Source organism: Ciconia boyciana, chromosome 13, assembly GCF_034638445.1.
Source record: "Ciconia boyciana chromosome 13, ASM3463844v1, whole genome shotgun sequence".
NCBI lineage: Eukaryota > Metazoa > Chordata > Aves > Ciconiiformes > Ciconiidae > Ciconia > Ciconia boyciana.
In genome coordinates, this window is record NC_132946.1 from 9,968,692 (window position 1) to 9,982,427 (window position 13,736).

General features: G+C 44.7%; 1 protein-coding gene across 3 annotated transcripts in view; it reads left to right on the forward strand.

Annotated features, from left to right (window-relative positions):
- Positions 1 to 6,454: 6,454 nt before the first annotated feature.
- The window catches only part of SMG1 (SMG1 nonsense mediated mRNA decay associated PI3K related kinase), a 68,677-nt gene continuing 61,395 nt past the window's right edge, over positions 6,455 to 13,736 (forward strand). For all 3 annotated transcript variants that reach the window (XM_072878647.1, XM_072878648.1, XM_072878649.1), the window contains exon 1: positions 6,455 to 6,767. In XM_072878647.1, coding sequence (XP_072734748.1) covers positions 6,679 to 6,767 — 89 coding nt within the window. In that variant the 5' untranslated portion in view covers positions 6,455 to 6,678. The remainder of the gene's footprint in view (positions 6,768 to 13,736) is intronic.

Below are 13,736 nucleotides of genomic sequence, written 5' to 3' on the forward strand. Positions count from 1 at the left end.
CAAAAATAACATGCAATAACAACTATGCAGGTGAGATTTCAACCAAGTAGTGCCTGGGGCCTCAATTCCCCCTGTGGAGACTTTGAACCCTCCTGGGTTTGCTCGAGATAGTGCCAGGTGACTGCGGCCACAGGTATGCCCGTCCTCCGCAGCGCCAAGCAGAAAAGCCACGGTTGAGCTGGAGCAGAGCAACTTCTGCTGCTGCTGACCCTGAGTTTACCCCAGCTTTATCCACATGCCACAAGTGAAGGAGTCCAACTCAATTTGTTTTCTGCTGATGAGTGTTTTTCCACCCTGGTAGCATGTTATCATGCAAACATCCAGAGGCGTGAAAGACTTTGTCTTTTTAGCTGGTTTCTTATGGAAGCAGAGGTTACGAGGTCCCTTGGCCAGCAGGTGGGCTGTGGGTCCTCTAGTAATAACTTTTGGTCTCATTGCCAGCTCTGCGGTCAAACACCTCAACTTGTGAGTTTCCACAAAAACACTCTTCAGAAGGACTGTGAGAAAACCCGAGTGGGACTTGAGAAATGCGTGCAGAATTGACAGATAATCTGGTTGTACTTCACATATAAAATCAGACCCATGGAAGACCGCCTGGGTCAGAGCAGTGAACTCCAGTGGATAAGGACCTGCTGCTTAAATGTCTCTCTGAGGCTGGCCCCTCGGCTCCTCCCTTTCATGCTCTGATACTATGTTTTTTCTCATAAAGGCTGGTTATCGAGCTGTCACTCAAAGTATGACCCAAGTGACATCTCTAGTGATATCATCAAAGTCTTTTCCAGAGGCTTCAAGGAAAGACAGAGAGATAAGGACTTGGTAATGTTGAGACCTGGAACACATTAAAAAACAGGTAGGAAAATAAGCCTAGAAAAAGCTGTTAAAATTAGAGAAGATTAAAGGATAAACACCTTGGGGGTGTTTACTGTACCTTTCACTTTTAATTGTACTGCACCTCTTAGACCAATTTTTCTTTTAATTTTCATAGCACTCCACTATCAGCAATAAGCACCAAACTGAGCTAATTTAACAAGTCAGATTCATTACACCATCCAAACAAATTTCCCTGGGCTTATTATGCCTTAAGGGCTTGATACTTTCCTGGCAGCCTCTTTCAAATTACCCCTTCAACAAACATGACATAAACTTGGGCCTGTAGAGCATGAAAATTTATGTGAGAGACCAGTTATTTTAACAGATGGAAATTCTCAGATTCACTGGAAAGGTGAAGCATCAAGTACACTATTAATTTTTCAAAAGGACTTCACAGTATAATAGTCTTGTACTGTTGGCATCCACGGTAAAAGATAACTGCTCCTTGCTCCAACTTTGTGTTTTTCTGCAGTGCAGTACAGTGAACGCCAGCTCCGTTCCAGCATTGTGCAGCATTTCATAATATGCAATTGCTTGTAAGTCCTGATTCAGCTTTTCACTCTTGCAGGATGCAGTTTCTCATTAAGCTTCTGCCCAGGCTCTCCAGAAATAATGCAAGCAGCACAAATCTCCCAACAGCTGCCAGTCAAAACAGCCAACGCTTGCAGCAACATGAACTAATCTGCAGCCACGCTGTTTGGCTTGCAGATAACAGAACATCTTGGGCAGGACCTTGGGTACGGCCCCGTCTCATTGAACAGAAGAGAGGGAGCTGCTGCTTGTGGCACACATTTTATTCCGTATGAGTAAAAGCACATTTGATTCTCGGCCAGTGTTGCCTACCAATCAGACATGCGACTGTTCCACAAAGAGTCTGATTTTTAGAGATGTTGAGAAATTTTTTTAACCGAGTTGCTATGATGCTGTCAATTTAACTACGTAACACACTGCATGCAGACTATGACTTTCCTCTAAGGCATTCTGTGTGACTTCCAAAACTCACAAAAGGATTGCTGCAGTTCCTGCTCTCCTGCTGACCAGCATGGAAACTACTGCTTTGGGCTATCTCGCCGTTTTAACCCTGGCTGAAATTTAACAGATGTAATATGGCTTATTTTATTGCCAAAAAATTTACTTTTCTACCATCTTTCCTTGGACATTTCAAGACCTAAATATTTCAAGACCTACAACTGTTTTAGGCTATGTATTTTTCAGGTCAAAGTAACTCCAACGACTACTTGTTTAGGAACCAGTCACTCAAATGGAAGTGCTCAGTTTACGTATTATATATGACTGTTGCTGGTAATAGGTAAATGATATCTAGAACATTAAGGAAGCATATAGTTAATAAACAGAAAAGCATACTGTTAATAAACAGAAAATGAAGAAACAGCTTATACACACAATCAAGGACTTCTATAGTCCCTGATGTAATAAATCTATAAGGAACATCTGTGACAGGAACTCAAATATTTACTCATATACTGTATATAATGCTACCTTACCTAGGAGACGTAAAATGCCTTAAAGAAATTCAGTAGAGCAAAAGTGCAAGTTCTAAGAAAGTGAATGTATTGTATTTGTTGCACTGATGTAGAGGAATACTGTTCAGTAAAAGTTATCCTCTAGAAGACCTTGAGGAAATGGAGCAGATGGTTCCATGTGCTATCCCACTTAAATTCAAAGTGGTTTTATAAATAGTCAGAAATAGTAAAATAATATTTTCCTTAGTATTTTATGTAAAGAAAGGAAGGTAAAAGATGATTTTTGTTAGTATCCAAATCACAGTGCATTTGTTATGGAATTCTAAAATGTAAGATTGACTTTCTTTTTGCATTAAAAAGATTTTAAACACAAAACCCTAGAATGGTTCAATATGCCTTGCTATTAGGACTATTTTTACATTGGATTTCTGTATTAATACACACCAAAGGATAAGGAAAAATTCCAGTTTGAGAAAAAACAAGGTAGGCCCCAATGCAGACTGCACCATTTGTTCATGATAGACGGTATCTTTGCTCGGCAGTACAATCTCCATAGATCATTATACCTGCCGACATTTTTAATGAAGAAAACAGTAGGAGTCCTGAGGGACCTACTGTGCATGCGCTGACGGGCTGTGCCTGCGCCACAAGTACAATATGTTCTGGACACCCTGGGCTCTCTACGCCTGCACAGATTGGCCATACATCACATGTGCTTTGAGTCTGCTATGTCCAGAAAATAGTGTGTGGAGCCATTCAACTGAAAATCTGGTAGGTTAGTGATAAAAACAGGATTCTGCCATCGAAGCAGTAGAACTGGCAGGTATAGGGAATAATGATTCTAGGAATCCTTTATAATTTTTAAGAGGCATCCATCTGCAATATACAGGCTACAGGATCTTGGCGTCTGGTACTCCTCTGCTCTAGTTAAGTACTGTTTTGCTCCTTGGCTTCTGTCCTATTCCAGAAGAGGATATAGCATCTCTTTCCCTCATGTGGTTGGTGATTGTTTTTCTTTCAATCTGTAGCTTTGTTATGGATCAGAGGGAGCCAAGGGCCAAAAGTGACTTGTAATCCTCAGCACATGCTGGTTTTTCTAGACATACTGCTTAGTAAGGAAATAAACTAGTAAGGGGTAAAAGATGCAATATGGTGCTTACCGCCCTATTTCTGCACATTAAATATATGCAATCTGCACTTTATGCCAACTAAAAATAACTCAGTTTAATAAAGCTTTCTTTTATATATTAAATAGAGAAATCATTACCATGAATTATAAAGCAGGAAAAGTGTGGTTCACAGTGTCTGTTACTCCAGAGTTCTGCATTAGGATGGATGTGGACAGTTTGATGGAGTGGATTGAGCATACGCCCAGGAGTGAGACGGGAGACGTATCTCTGTGAGTGTCATTGACTCATTCTGAGATTTAAGACAGGTCTTTTAAGTCTATATATTTCTATTTTGAGAGGGTCCAGATTTAGACACCTTATTTATTTATTTTTTAACAAGACTCACGAATCTACAGCTCCAACTGATGTCAGTGCCAGCCACTAAGTATCCAAAACCAAAGACACAAACTGGAGGGCAGAAAATTAGACGGCAGTTTTGGAAATCCTGGCCTCAGCTTCCCTGGGCTTCTTCATTCATAGAGTGGTGTCTGAATGGCCTTATCCATCTTTGCAAAGTGGCTGACTGAAATCTGCAACTGAGAAAGTGCTATACAAATAATTATTGCTCTATCTCACAAATCTTGATGAGCATTTTATCTATATTACCATCCAAATTTCACAATATAATCATCCTTGTAGAAACAGATCAAGTATGTCTTTTCATTTGGCAACTGTATAACATTGTACAGTTTTAAGGCTGTGCACAACAGCAGTTTAGAAAGCTAAACATCACTGATCCATTTTACAAATGGAGACAACTGCACTCAGAAGAGGGATCTGCATTAGACCACACAGACTGCAGCAAATTCGCCACCAGAATACAGGATTTCTGATACAAAATTTACTGTACCGAACACTAAATCAGTGGTTCTTAAACTCTTGCTATACGCAGGCAGTTGTTGGTCATAGTATGCCAGCTCTCTTTCCTGCCTCCCCTTGCTAAATTAATTTGAAAGGTAGTTAAAAATACATTCCTAGTATTACCTTGCCTCTCAAGTGAGTCCTGTTGTTACCATTGGGATACTACTCAGTCATGAAATAAAAAGAAAAATCACCACCTGCTGCATCACCAGGGGCAGAGGATCTGCTAGACTTTGTTGGAAAGAGTGAACAAATTTGCAGCAGGTATTGTTGCTATACTTACAAAAACCTAATTTTGCTGCATATTGTGTAATTCTGGATGTCCGTCTCAATTATTAAGAAGGGAAAAAAAGATCTATCGTGGCTCATAGAACTGATTGTTTTTGCAAAACTGATTAAGGTACACAAGTGCATGTCAGTTAAGACACAGTCTGATGGGCACTGGGTCATATTGCGTCAAAATGGCATTATGTTGCAATGAAGCCTTGTGATATAATTTTTATTTTTTTTGTCCTGAAACTGATTTTGAAATCTGTACATGTCTTGCATGCATTGCTTATGGACTGTAAGCCAACAAGACTGTATCAGCAGGATGATGGCTGCCCAGCAGAATCCAAGGGAGGCAGCAGTATGCCATCTGTCACCTAAGCCACCAACAGAACCGTGGCGTATTAGGCACAGGGGAATTTTAAAAGTCTCCTCAGGTCTTTCAGTGGTCTCAAATCTAGTATATTGTAATTAAAGAAAAGAGTGTGATCTACCCAGGTCTCTTTGCTGAGTATCTGACTAAACTATTATAATTTTTCATAACTGAGGAAATATTCTGCAGTTAGGAATTGCGTTTATTGGATCAGCTAATGTAAGTTTCCAGGTCTTGCAGGAGAAATAAAAATATGCCTGAGACAGTCGTCACATCTTTTTTGGGAAATGTACTCAGAATATCTACCAAATTGAGGAGACATTTTTTCTCCCCTCAGATTTGCCTGCCTTCCTGTTTACAGATAAGCTTTCCCCACAATGGGCATCAAATGCCTTTCTAGCAAATGTGGCAACAGCTTTACATAGAAAAGTCATCCGCGCTTAGAAAGACACTACTTCACCAGTCTGCTTTTGAAATGCATTTTAGCAGCTGTGAGGAAGAAGGGAGGAAGAAGGAGAAACCTTAGGGGTTTAGTTAGTGTCTAGTGTGGGATTATTCAGGTTTTTGCTGACCACTGCCAAACATCAGACTTCTCCCTGGCAGTCATATATGGGCGACATGTCCTAATGGGGAGAAACGTGGGGATGAGGATCAGATCTATTCAGAGGGACGCAGCTCCCCACACTCCAGCAAGGCTCGGGCAGCACAGACCCCTGCAGAAGGAAGGAGGGAGGATGTCCGCATCCTCTTAACGAAGGGAGATGGGAGCAGGGCAGCGGTCCTCCAGCTCTGCTGAGGGCCTGGGAGCCCCGGCTCCTCTCAGGGCTCAGGGGCCCCAGGCTCCCCTCACGCCCTGGGGACGCTGGTCCCTTCAGTGCCCAGGGGGCCCAGGCTCCCCTCAGGACCCAGGGTCTGGGATCCTCTGGCTCCCCTCACGGCTGGGGGACTGGGAGCCCCCGCCTCCCCTCATGCCTTGGGGACCTCGGTCCCCTCAGGGTGCAGGGGTGCCAGGATCCCCTCAGGGCCCGGGATACCCCAGATCCCTTCACACTGGTCAGGCTGGGATCCCCTGGCTGCCCTCACGTCCAGGGGCCCCAGGTTCCCCTCACAGCCGAGGGGCTGGGATCCTGTCGGCTGTCACCGACCCTGACAGCCCAGGGGCCTCAGGCTCCCCTCAGGACCCGGGGGGCTGGCTCTCACTGCCCGGGGCGGGGTGGCGACGATGGCCGCCCGCTCCCCCACGCCCACTCACAGGGGAGACCGCCGCCCGAGGCCCCGCGGGGCGGGCAGCGGCGGGGACCCCCCCCCGCCGGTGGGGAAGCCCGTCCCGCCGCTGCCGGAGGCGGACCGCCCCCGCCCCCGCCCCCCGTCCCCCGCCCTCCCAGCGTGCCCCGCGGAGGGGGCGGGCGGCCCATGTCCGCGATCCCGGCATGCCGCGCGGCCGGGCAGCAGCCGGAGCAGCCGCGGCGGCCGCGTCCCCTCCCTCCGGTGTGAGACAGCAGCCGCCTGCGGAGCGCGAGTGAGGAGCCGCCGCCCGCGCCTCTCCCCCCCTTCCTCCTCCTCCTCCTCCTCCTCTTCCTCCTCCTCCGCCGCCGCCGCCCCTGCCCCTGTCCTGCGCCGCTGCCCGGCCGGCCATGCCGTCTCGGGCAAGGTAATGAGCCGCAGAGCCCCGGGGTCTCGGCTGAGCGGCACCGGCAGCAGGCAGCACTACCACCCGCGGGGCTGGAATGACTGGCAACCCAGGTGGGCAGGGCTGGGGCAGGGGGCGCGGCCTGGCCGCCTGCGGGGCGCGGGGCGCGGGGGCCGGGGCAGCGGGGCGCCGCGGCTGGCGGCTCGGCCCGCGCCCCGGCGCCGGGCCTGGGGGAGCGGGGCGGCGCGGGCCGCGGCGGCTCGGAGCGGCGGCGGAGCCACTTCCTGGCTCTTGGGCCTAGGGGCGGGCGGGCGGGCGGCAGCCGCCGGGCCTAGCGCGGGGCGGGTGGCGGCGGGCCGGCCGCCGGGCCTAAGCGGCGGGGAAGGGGCCGGCCGCGGCCGTGCCCTGGCGGGAGCCGGGCAGGGGCGCGGAGGGGATTTCCGGATCCGCGTCTGCTGGCGGCTAGAGACGGGACAGGGACAGGTCTGTCACCGCGCGGCGCTCGGTGGGACCCCGGTCTGGGCTCTGATCTGGCGGGTGAGAGCGCTGCTTCCTCCCCCGGCTTCTGCCGGTGTCCCCGCCTCCCCTCGGTCTCTCGCGGTCGGGGTGGCGGTAGCGCGTCTGGCCGATGCCTGGTCCGTGTCTGCGGGCAGCGGCTTCCCTCTCCCTGCGCATCGCGGTGGGAGACGCCTCGCTGGAAAGCTGAAGCGTTGGGGGGCCTGCAGTGGGGTGGAGAACTGGGGGTGGGCTTGATACCTGTATGTTTTCAGTCTAGTTTTCAGCTGGCGGTTAAGCAGAGAAGAACAGAGGCTGCAGAAGTACTCGTAGCCTTTCGCGGGTTGATAAAACAGTACAGGATTATTATTATTATTTTTTTTTATCTGGGGAAAGTAGTTGAGCTGTAAGTGGGCTGGGGTGAGAGCTTGTACAATGTGTGAGGTTTTAAGGTGTGTTTATACCTGGTGGTACTTAGTAAGTGAAATTCAAAGTCTTTTGACTTCTTTAGTCAAGTGTAGAGAGTGTATTTCAGGTCTTGATTACTTCTAATATATCCCATGCCAATGTATTTGCTGTACTGCTCAGCTTTGCTATTTTAAGAGTCAAAATTGTCATGTAGAAATTGTAAATAAATTTGGCGTTTCTTAATTTTTTTAAATGTGGAAGATTTAGGGCTTTTTTTTTAGTGTTTTTGAAAGTTTAACACAATATGGGATCCTACTTTTAAACTTCGCAGCAAAGAACAGAGTGGCACATGCTTGGGAATATATTTACAGATGACAGTCCCAGTTGCGTGTGATTTGGACTAGGAAAATTGTGTGGATGTGAAGGTAGATCTTACGAAACACAGATGTAACTTCAGTATTTACTGTGAAGGAAGCTTTGCTTTTGCTGAACAGCTAGCAGCACAGCCTCTAGGGCTAATGCTAGAGGCTGTTCAATTCTTAATGGTGTGTGGGGCATGGTTATTAAGTTCTAATTTCTTCTGTTATTGAACTACTTGGTCAAATAACTTACTATTTTTTTTCCTCACTTAAAAACTTGCAAACCTCGTTGGTGACATCTTCTTGTAGCATCTAGATTTTCTAGGGGGAATTAAGAAGTCTGGTCTCTCTCTTACTTCTTAACTACTGCCTTGCTTCAGATTTCTGGGCCGCAGTCTGGAATTCTGGACCCTAACTCGTGACGTTCCCACCTGGAAGAAATTGGATGTACATCTTGTGTCTTTGCAGTGGATGGCTTCTATAAATGCATTCTGGTTAGACATATTGATTTGTCACAAGTTCTATCTTTTAGCATGAAAAAGTACGTCTTACAGGGGCTAGGAAGCTGACTTTTTCCAACATAGCAATTGTCTGCAATAGGTTCAGTTGTGTTAGGGGTGTGCTAGGGGTGAAAATAAGACTGTAGCTGCAGAAATGCTTTGCCTGGTGATAAGGCTGGTTTAAGAAGTTAGACTGTTACCTCAGTGTCTGACTCTGGTCCATTCCCCCATGCTGTAGTTTGGTGCCTCCTTAGCTCTCAAGTACAGCTGCTGTAAACTGGGCTGCTAAAATAATTATCCCGAGAGCCACAGCAGAAACAAAAAATCTGAAAGTGCTAGAGAAAGTGTGGCAGACTAGGGAAGATTCCTGGCACAGGTAGGGCCTAGTTCTGTTTCCAATCACGCTGTGTGATTAGAGCTCCTGCTAAGAAATAGGTAACACCACTAATCCTGTCACTTGTAAGAATTTCACTTTATCCTTTCCTTTAAATATTATTTTTTAAATCTGGTGAGGGACCCCAGGAATCAGAAATGTTCACACAGTCCCAAACACAGAGCACATTTTTCTCTATATGTTATGCTCAAGTTTTTTAAATCTCAAAAAGATAGCTTGAGCGATATGGAACATGTGAGTCTACACTAAGAGCGTAAAAAGACGCAGAGATTAAATCAGTCTTTGTTGTTTTGGCGTTAACTAATTTTTAAAAGTGATTCACATGCACGGTTGAAAGGAGATCTGTTATATAAAACTGGCAATGAGCGTTCCTTTTTCATTGATTGTTTCGAATATGCTCTTGGGCAAACCCCACAACACAATATACCTGCATATTCTTTCCTTCCCCTTTCTTTTCTGTTGACTGTTAGTTTCGTTTAGCTTAGATGATGTTGCTGGTAAATTCTTTCTTGCAGGGCGTGGAAGAGGGAATGCACATGGCACATGGTAGTGAAAACTGCAGTAATTGTAGTTGTTTCAGGTTCCTAAAGGGGAAAAAAGGAACTGCTAATGCATGGGTGTATTATCAGATGGATTGTGTTTTCAAACCCACATTTTTGTGTGTGTAAAAATGACTAGATTGCTATTCATTACTAGGTCCAGATTCCTCTCAATTTTTAGTAATGCTAATCAGCATTGAGACTTGGGGTGAAAACAGGGTGAAACTGAAAGTTGGAGCCCACATCCTTCTGTAAGGGAGGGCAGTTTTTAATTAGAATTTGATTTTTTTTTTTGGTGCCTGCATGAATGCAGTCATATCTGTCAGATGCACGTGGACTGGTTTTCCTACAGTGTGTGTATTGATAGAGCTGTGTATTACAGAGGAGGAAGTTGTCCTGATACATATGACCACATTAGTTTGTGCATTGAGGTGTACCAGACTCTAAATTAATAGCAACACAAAAACTTTTTAGATGAATGTTGGATGTATGTGACAGAGAACAGTGAGGGGTTTTTGAGAAGGTTGAATAAAATTTTGTTCCCCCTTCTTCTAATCTTCATAGCTTTCTAGACCTTTACTTCTTTTTTGTTTGACAGATCTCACTGCACTTTTCCTGATACGACTTCTGGGGGAAAAATAAAATCATGTCAGTGTGCAGGTCTTGCATGTAAGCAGAGTTAATTTGGTAGAGTACTAAAGGCTAATTATATACTGAAACAAGCAATACTTCCCTTTGATAGGAAGTGCTCTGGGTGGCAAAGCATGTTTCATGTGCTTATGGTGGTACTAAGCAGGAGCGTGAGTGCAGGGTAGCAGGTTAGCAAACACAGGGTGAACCATGGCTTTTTTATTCTTAGGCGAAAGTGAGAAAAGGAAGATAACATTTTAATTAACAGGACCTCTCTGTTTCTCCTATCATAAATGTAGGTTAGCAGGGCAGTATATGGAAAAGGGAAACAGAAAATCTTTCACATCTGAGAAGTTCCACAAGTGTCTTACTAGGTTCAGTACTGAAATTCGTTCTTGAAAATGAAGTGTATCCTTCTCATGCAATGTAAGTCAGTGTTAGGAATTACTGATTTCTGTTAGCACGGTGCCTGCCAAACCAAGTTACCGCCTAGGTCCCTGTGGGTCTAGACACGAGGAGACAAGACAGTAAAATATGGCTCTGCTTCCAGGTAGCTTATAACCTAAGCAGGAGAGCAGTACTGGCTAGCACTTTGTAACTGAGGACAAGTACCCTGTGTTTAATTAAAGACAGAATGGGAGGTATTGGCAGGGAGCAAAGAAACTCATCAGAGCAAATGGGCTAAGAAAGCGATGGCTAGAGCAGTGCTTTTTATGTGGCTGTGAAGGGCAGAGGCATGTCTTTTATAAAGGGCAAGTGCTACTTGTGGATATTGTCTGTTCATAATGCTGGATTAACACATTGAATGACAAGCAGGATGATAATAGTGGGTGCTGTGTATAAGGAAAGTTGAGACAGAGACTCTATTTATCCTGCATTTGCATGTACAACAAGGTACACAAAATGTTTGTTAAAAATAGGCTGAAATCTTAGTTTGGACAAGTCTGTAACTGAGAGACCTGAAAGCTGACAACATAGGAATGTTTGAGGATGTCACTGAAATTACCTGAGAATGGGTGTAGAGTCATATAGGATGAAAGTTGGTAAGGCTTCTCCACCTCTTCAGGGGTAGTTGAGAGAGAGGAGAGCACAAAGAGTGAGATTGATAGGCACGTACATAGGGGGAGAGAGAGAAAAATAGTCTGCAGTGTTGAAGGCAGCTTAGAGAATGAGATGCCCTATCAGTTGTGAGGTGCCAGTGTGAAGAGGTCAATGGAAACCTTGGGAGGAGGTTCAGTGGACTGTGTGTGGGAGATGCTGAACAGGAATGGGTTCAGTTCTGAACTGGCAACAAGTAATTCTTGATCTCCTTTCACGTCTGAGTGTCTTGAATATGCTGATAAGGTTGGGAAGGTATGAGATCAAAGAGCTTTTTTGTTTTTTTGGTAAAATGGGGGAGCCTAAGTTTGTAATGTGAAAGCCTTTGTTTTTAATGTGAAGACAGAGGAGAATGAGATGTGAGAAAGATGAAAGAAGATTAAAGTGTGTCAGTGGGAAGCAAAAGGAATTTGGAGAGCAGATAGTCTTCCATACAAGAATAGCTACTACATCAGACCAGTGATTTAGCTAGCATTATAGCCATTTTTGGATGCATGATATCAGAAGATGCCTATGGAAAAATAAGAACAGGATGCATATATGTGATACAATTCTCTGACATTCCCTCCTAATGTCCATCACAGGACAGAAGGAAATTGGTGAGCTACTGTATAAGAAGGTGCAGAATCAAGAGGTGATTGTAAAAGCTACTGTGACTGCAGATAGTTGTCCAGCAGTGGAGATGGCAGAATTGCAGTAGGAAAATAGTTAATTAGTTGCTATTTCACTAGTAGAAAACATGGCCACTTACACGCTCGTTGTGCGCTCTCAACACAGGAGTAGAAACAAAAGTAGGCTTTGGGGTGGGCTCAGCCACGCTTGGGCTTGGCAAGACAGACCGAGTGATGATAAAAGAGCATGGCAAAAGAAGGCTGTCATTGCTCTGCATGTCAGTGGAAGAAAGGTAGGGAACTTGGTGGGAAGCTCTTAATTTGAGTGGGTACAGTCACTCTAAGTTTTAAATGTTTTATTGATAAAGATTTTAAGTAATGAAGAATTTATCTGCATTATAGCAAATAAACTTGGCAAATAGAGCACATAAGCAAGTAAAATTGACTGACTTGAACAATAACACAACTCATATAGTAGAATTGTCTCAGAATAAATCCTCCATGTAGATCCTCTACTTAGAAATAAAACCAAATAGAATAATTAAGTGATTTTTGTCTCAAAATAATATCCATATGGCAGGGTCATTCTGAAAGAGCTACAGATAATGAATAGTATACACCAGATTGTTTGTAACAAGTTTCTTGGACAAAAATTCTTAAGGCTTCCATATAACTAAAGAAACATGATATATTTTTGATTGACCTGTTTTTCTTTTTTCTAGATAAAAAAAGTTGTTGTTTGTTTTTTTTAAAGTCAGTTGTTCTCAGCCATGTTGTCTTCAGTCATACAAATTGGCTAGTCAAATCATGCTGATACTTTTGATGGAATGAGAGATACAATTATTTTTGGAAAAGTCTAACTTTCCTTTTGTATGTCCCTGGAAAAAAAATTGAGTAGCTTTTTTTTTTTTAGGGAGAACTAGTGGCCATTTCTGCTTATTTAGGTGGGTGAGCTATTTTCTTTTTCTGATGGATAAAGGCAGGTTAAAAATCACCCTGCAGAAAACTGAATGCAATCTCTTCTGTATAAATGATATTTCTAAAACAGTGTATGCAGGAAATTGGTGCCGGTGTTGGGGATAATCAGGCAGTCTTCCACCCAGAACCAGGCACAGATGAAAACTGTCATGCCAGCTCTTTAAGTACTTTGCTTAGTATCCATCAATGAGCTTTTCAGGTGGAAATAAAAGACAGTAGTGTCTCGTAAAGTGGCAAATACGCTTTTGAAGCTACAGTATAAAGTAATCATAGTCATGTTCATCCTTGCAATTTCCCATTCCAGCTTTGTCTAATATCACATTTGTATTTGTACTTCTGCTTATCTGCTGCTAACATTGGACGTTGTGGTTTTATTAGTATACAATGTCTGTTCAGGTCTGTGACAATGTCAATGTATGTAACTGATAAATTTGTTGTTCCATAGACTTCTTTTGAAAGATGACGCTAAGCATTACGTCTGTCATGTAACCTAGCGTCTGCTTGGCACAATGTAATTAAAGGGGAAATACCGTCATGTGAACAGGAAAAGTGCCCTCCTGAAATGTGGGCATGAGCTGAGATAGCCGGGAAGAGTGCACCCGCCGCCTGGTGGAATGGCTGCAGTGTACCTTACAGGGCTGGAGGGAGGCACAAAAAGTGATTACTTGTAAGACTCTGGCAAGTACTTGTCCACAGAGCGGCTGCCTTTTGAGTTCTAAGTGGTTGTCTTTCAAAATAATGAATACATGACTGACATGAAAAATGGTATTTTTCAGAAACAGGTTTGAAAATTAAATGTCTCTTCCTGTGCACTCAGGCCATGCTTTGCTGTGAGTTTGCACAGCGGTGTCCTGTGTCACCCAGGTATCTGGGTTCCTCGGTAAGGGAGCACAGGCGCAGGCGGAGGGTACTTGGGTTGCGTCCCCAGGTCTTGATGAACCCACACCACAAACTCCCAGAGTGCTGATGCAGGAGCCTACAGTACAATTCTTAAATTCCTGAGAATTTAAGATGCACACCTGAGAAATGATGTGCATCACTGGACAGCTAGAAATGAGATGGTGGGCTCT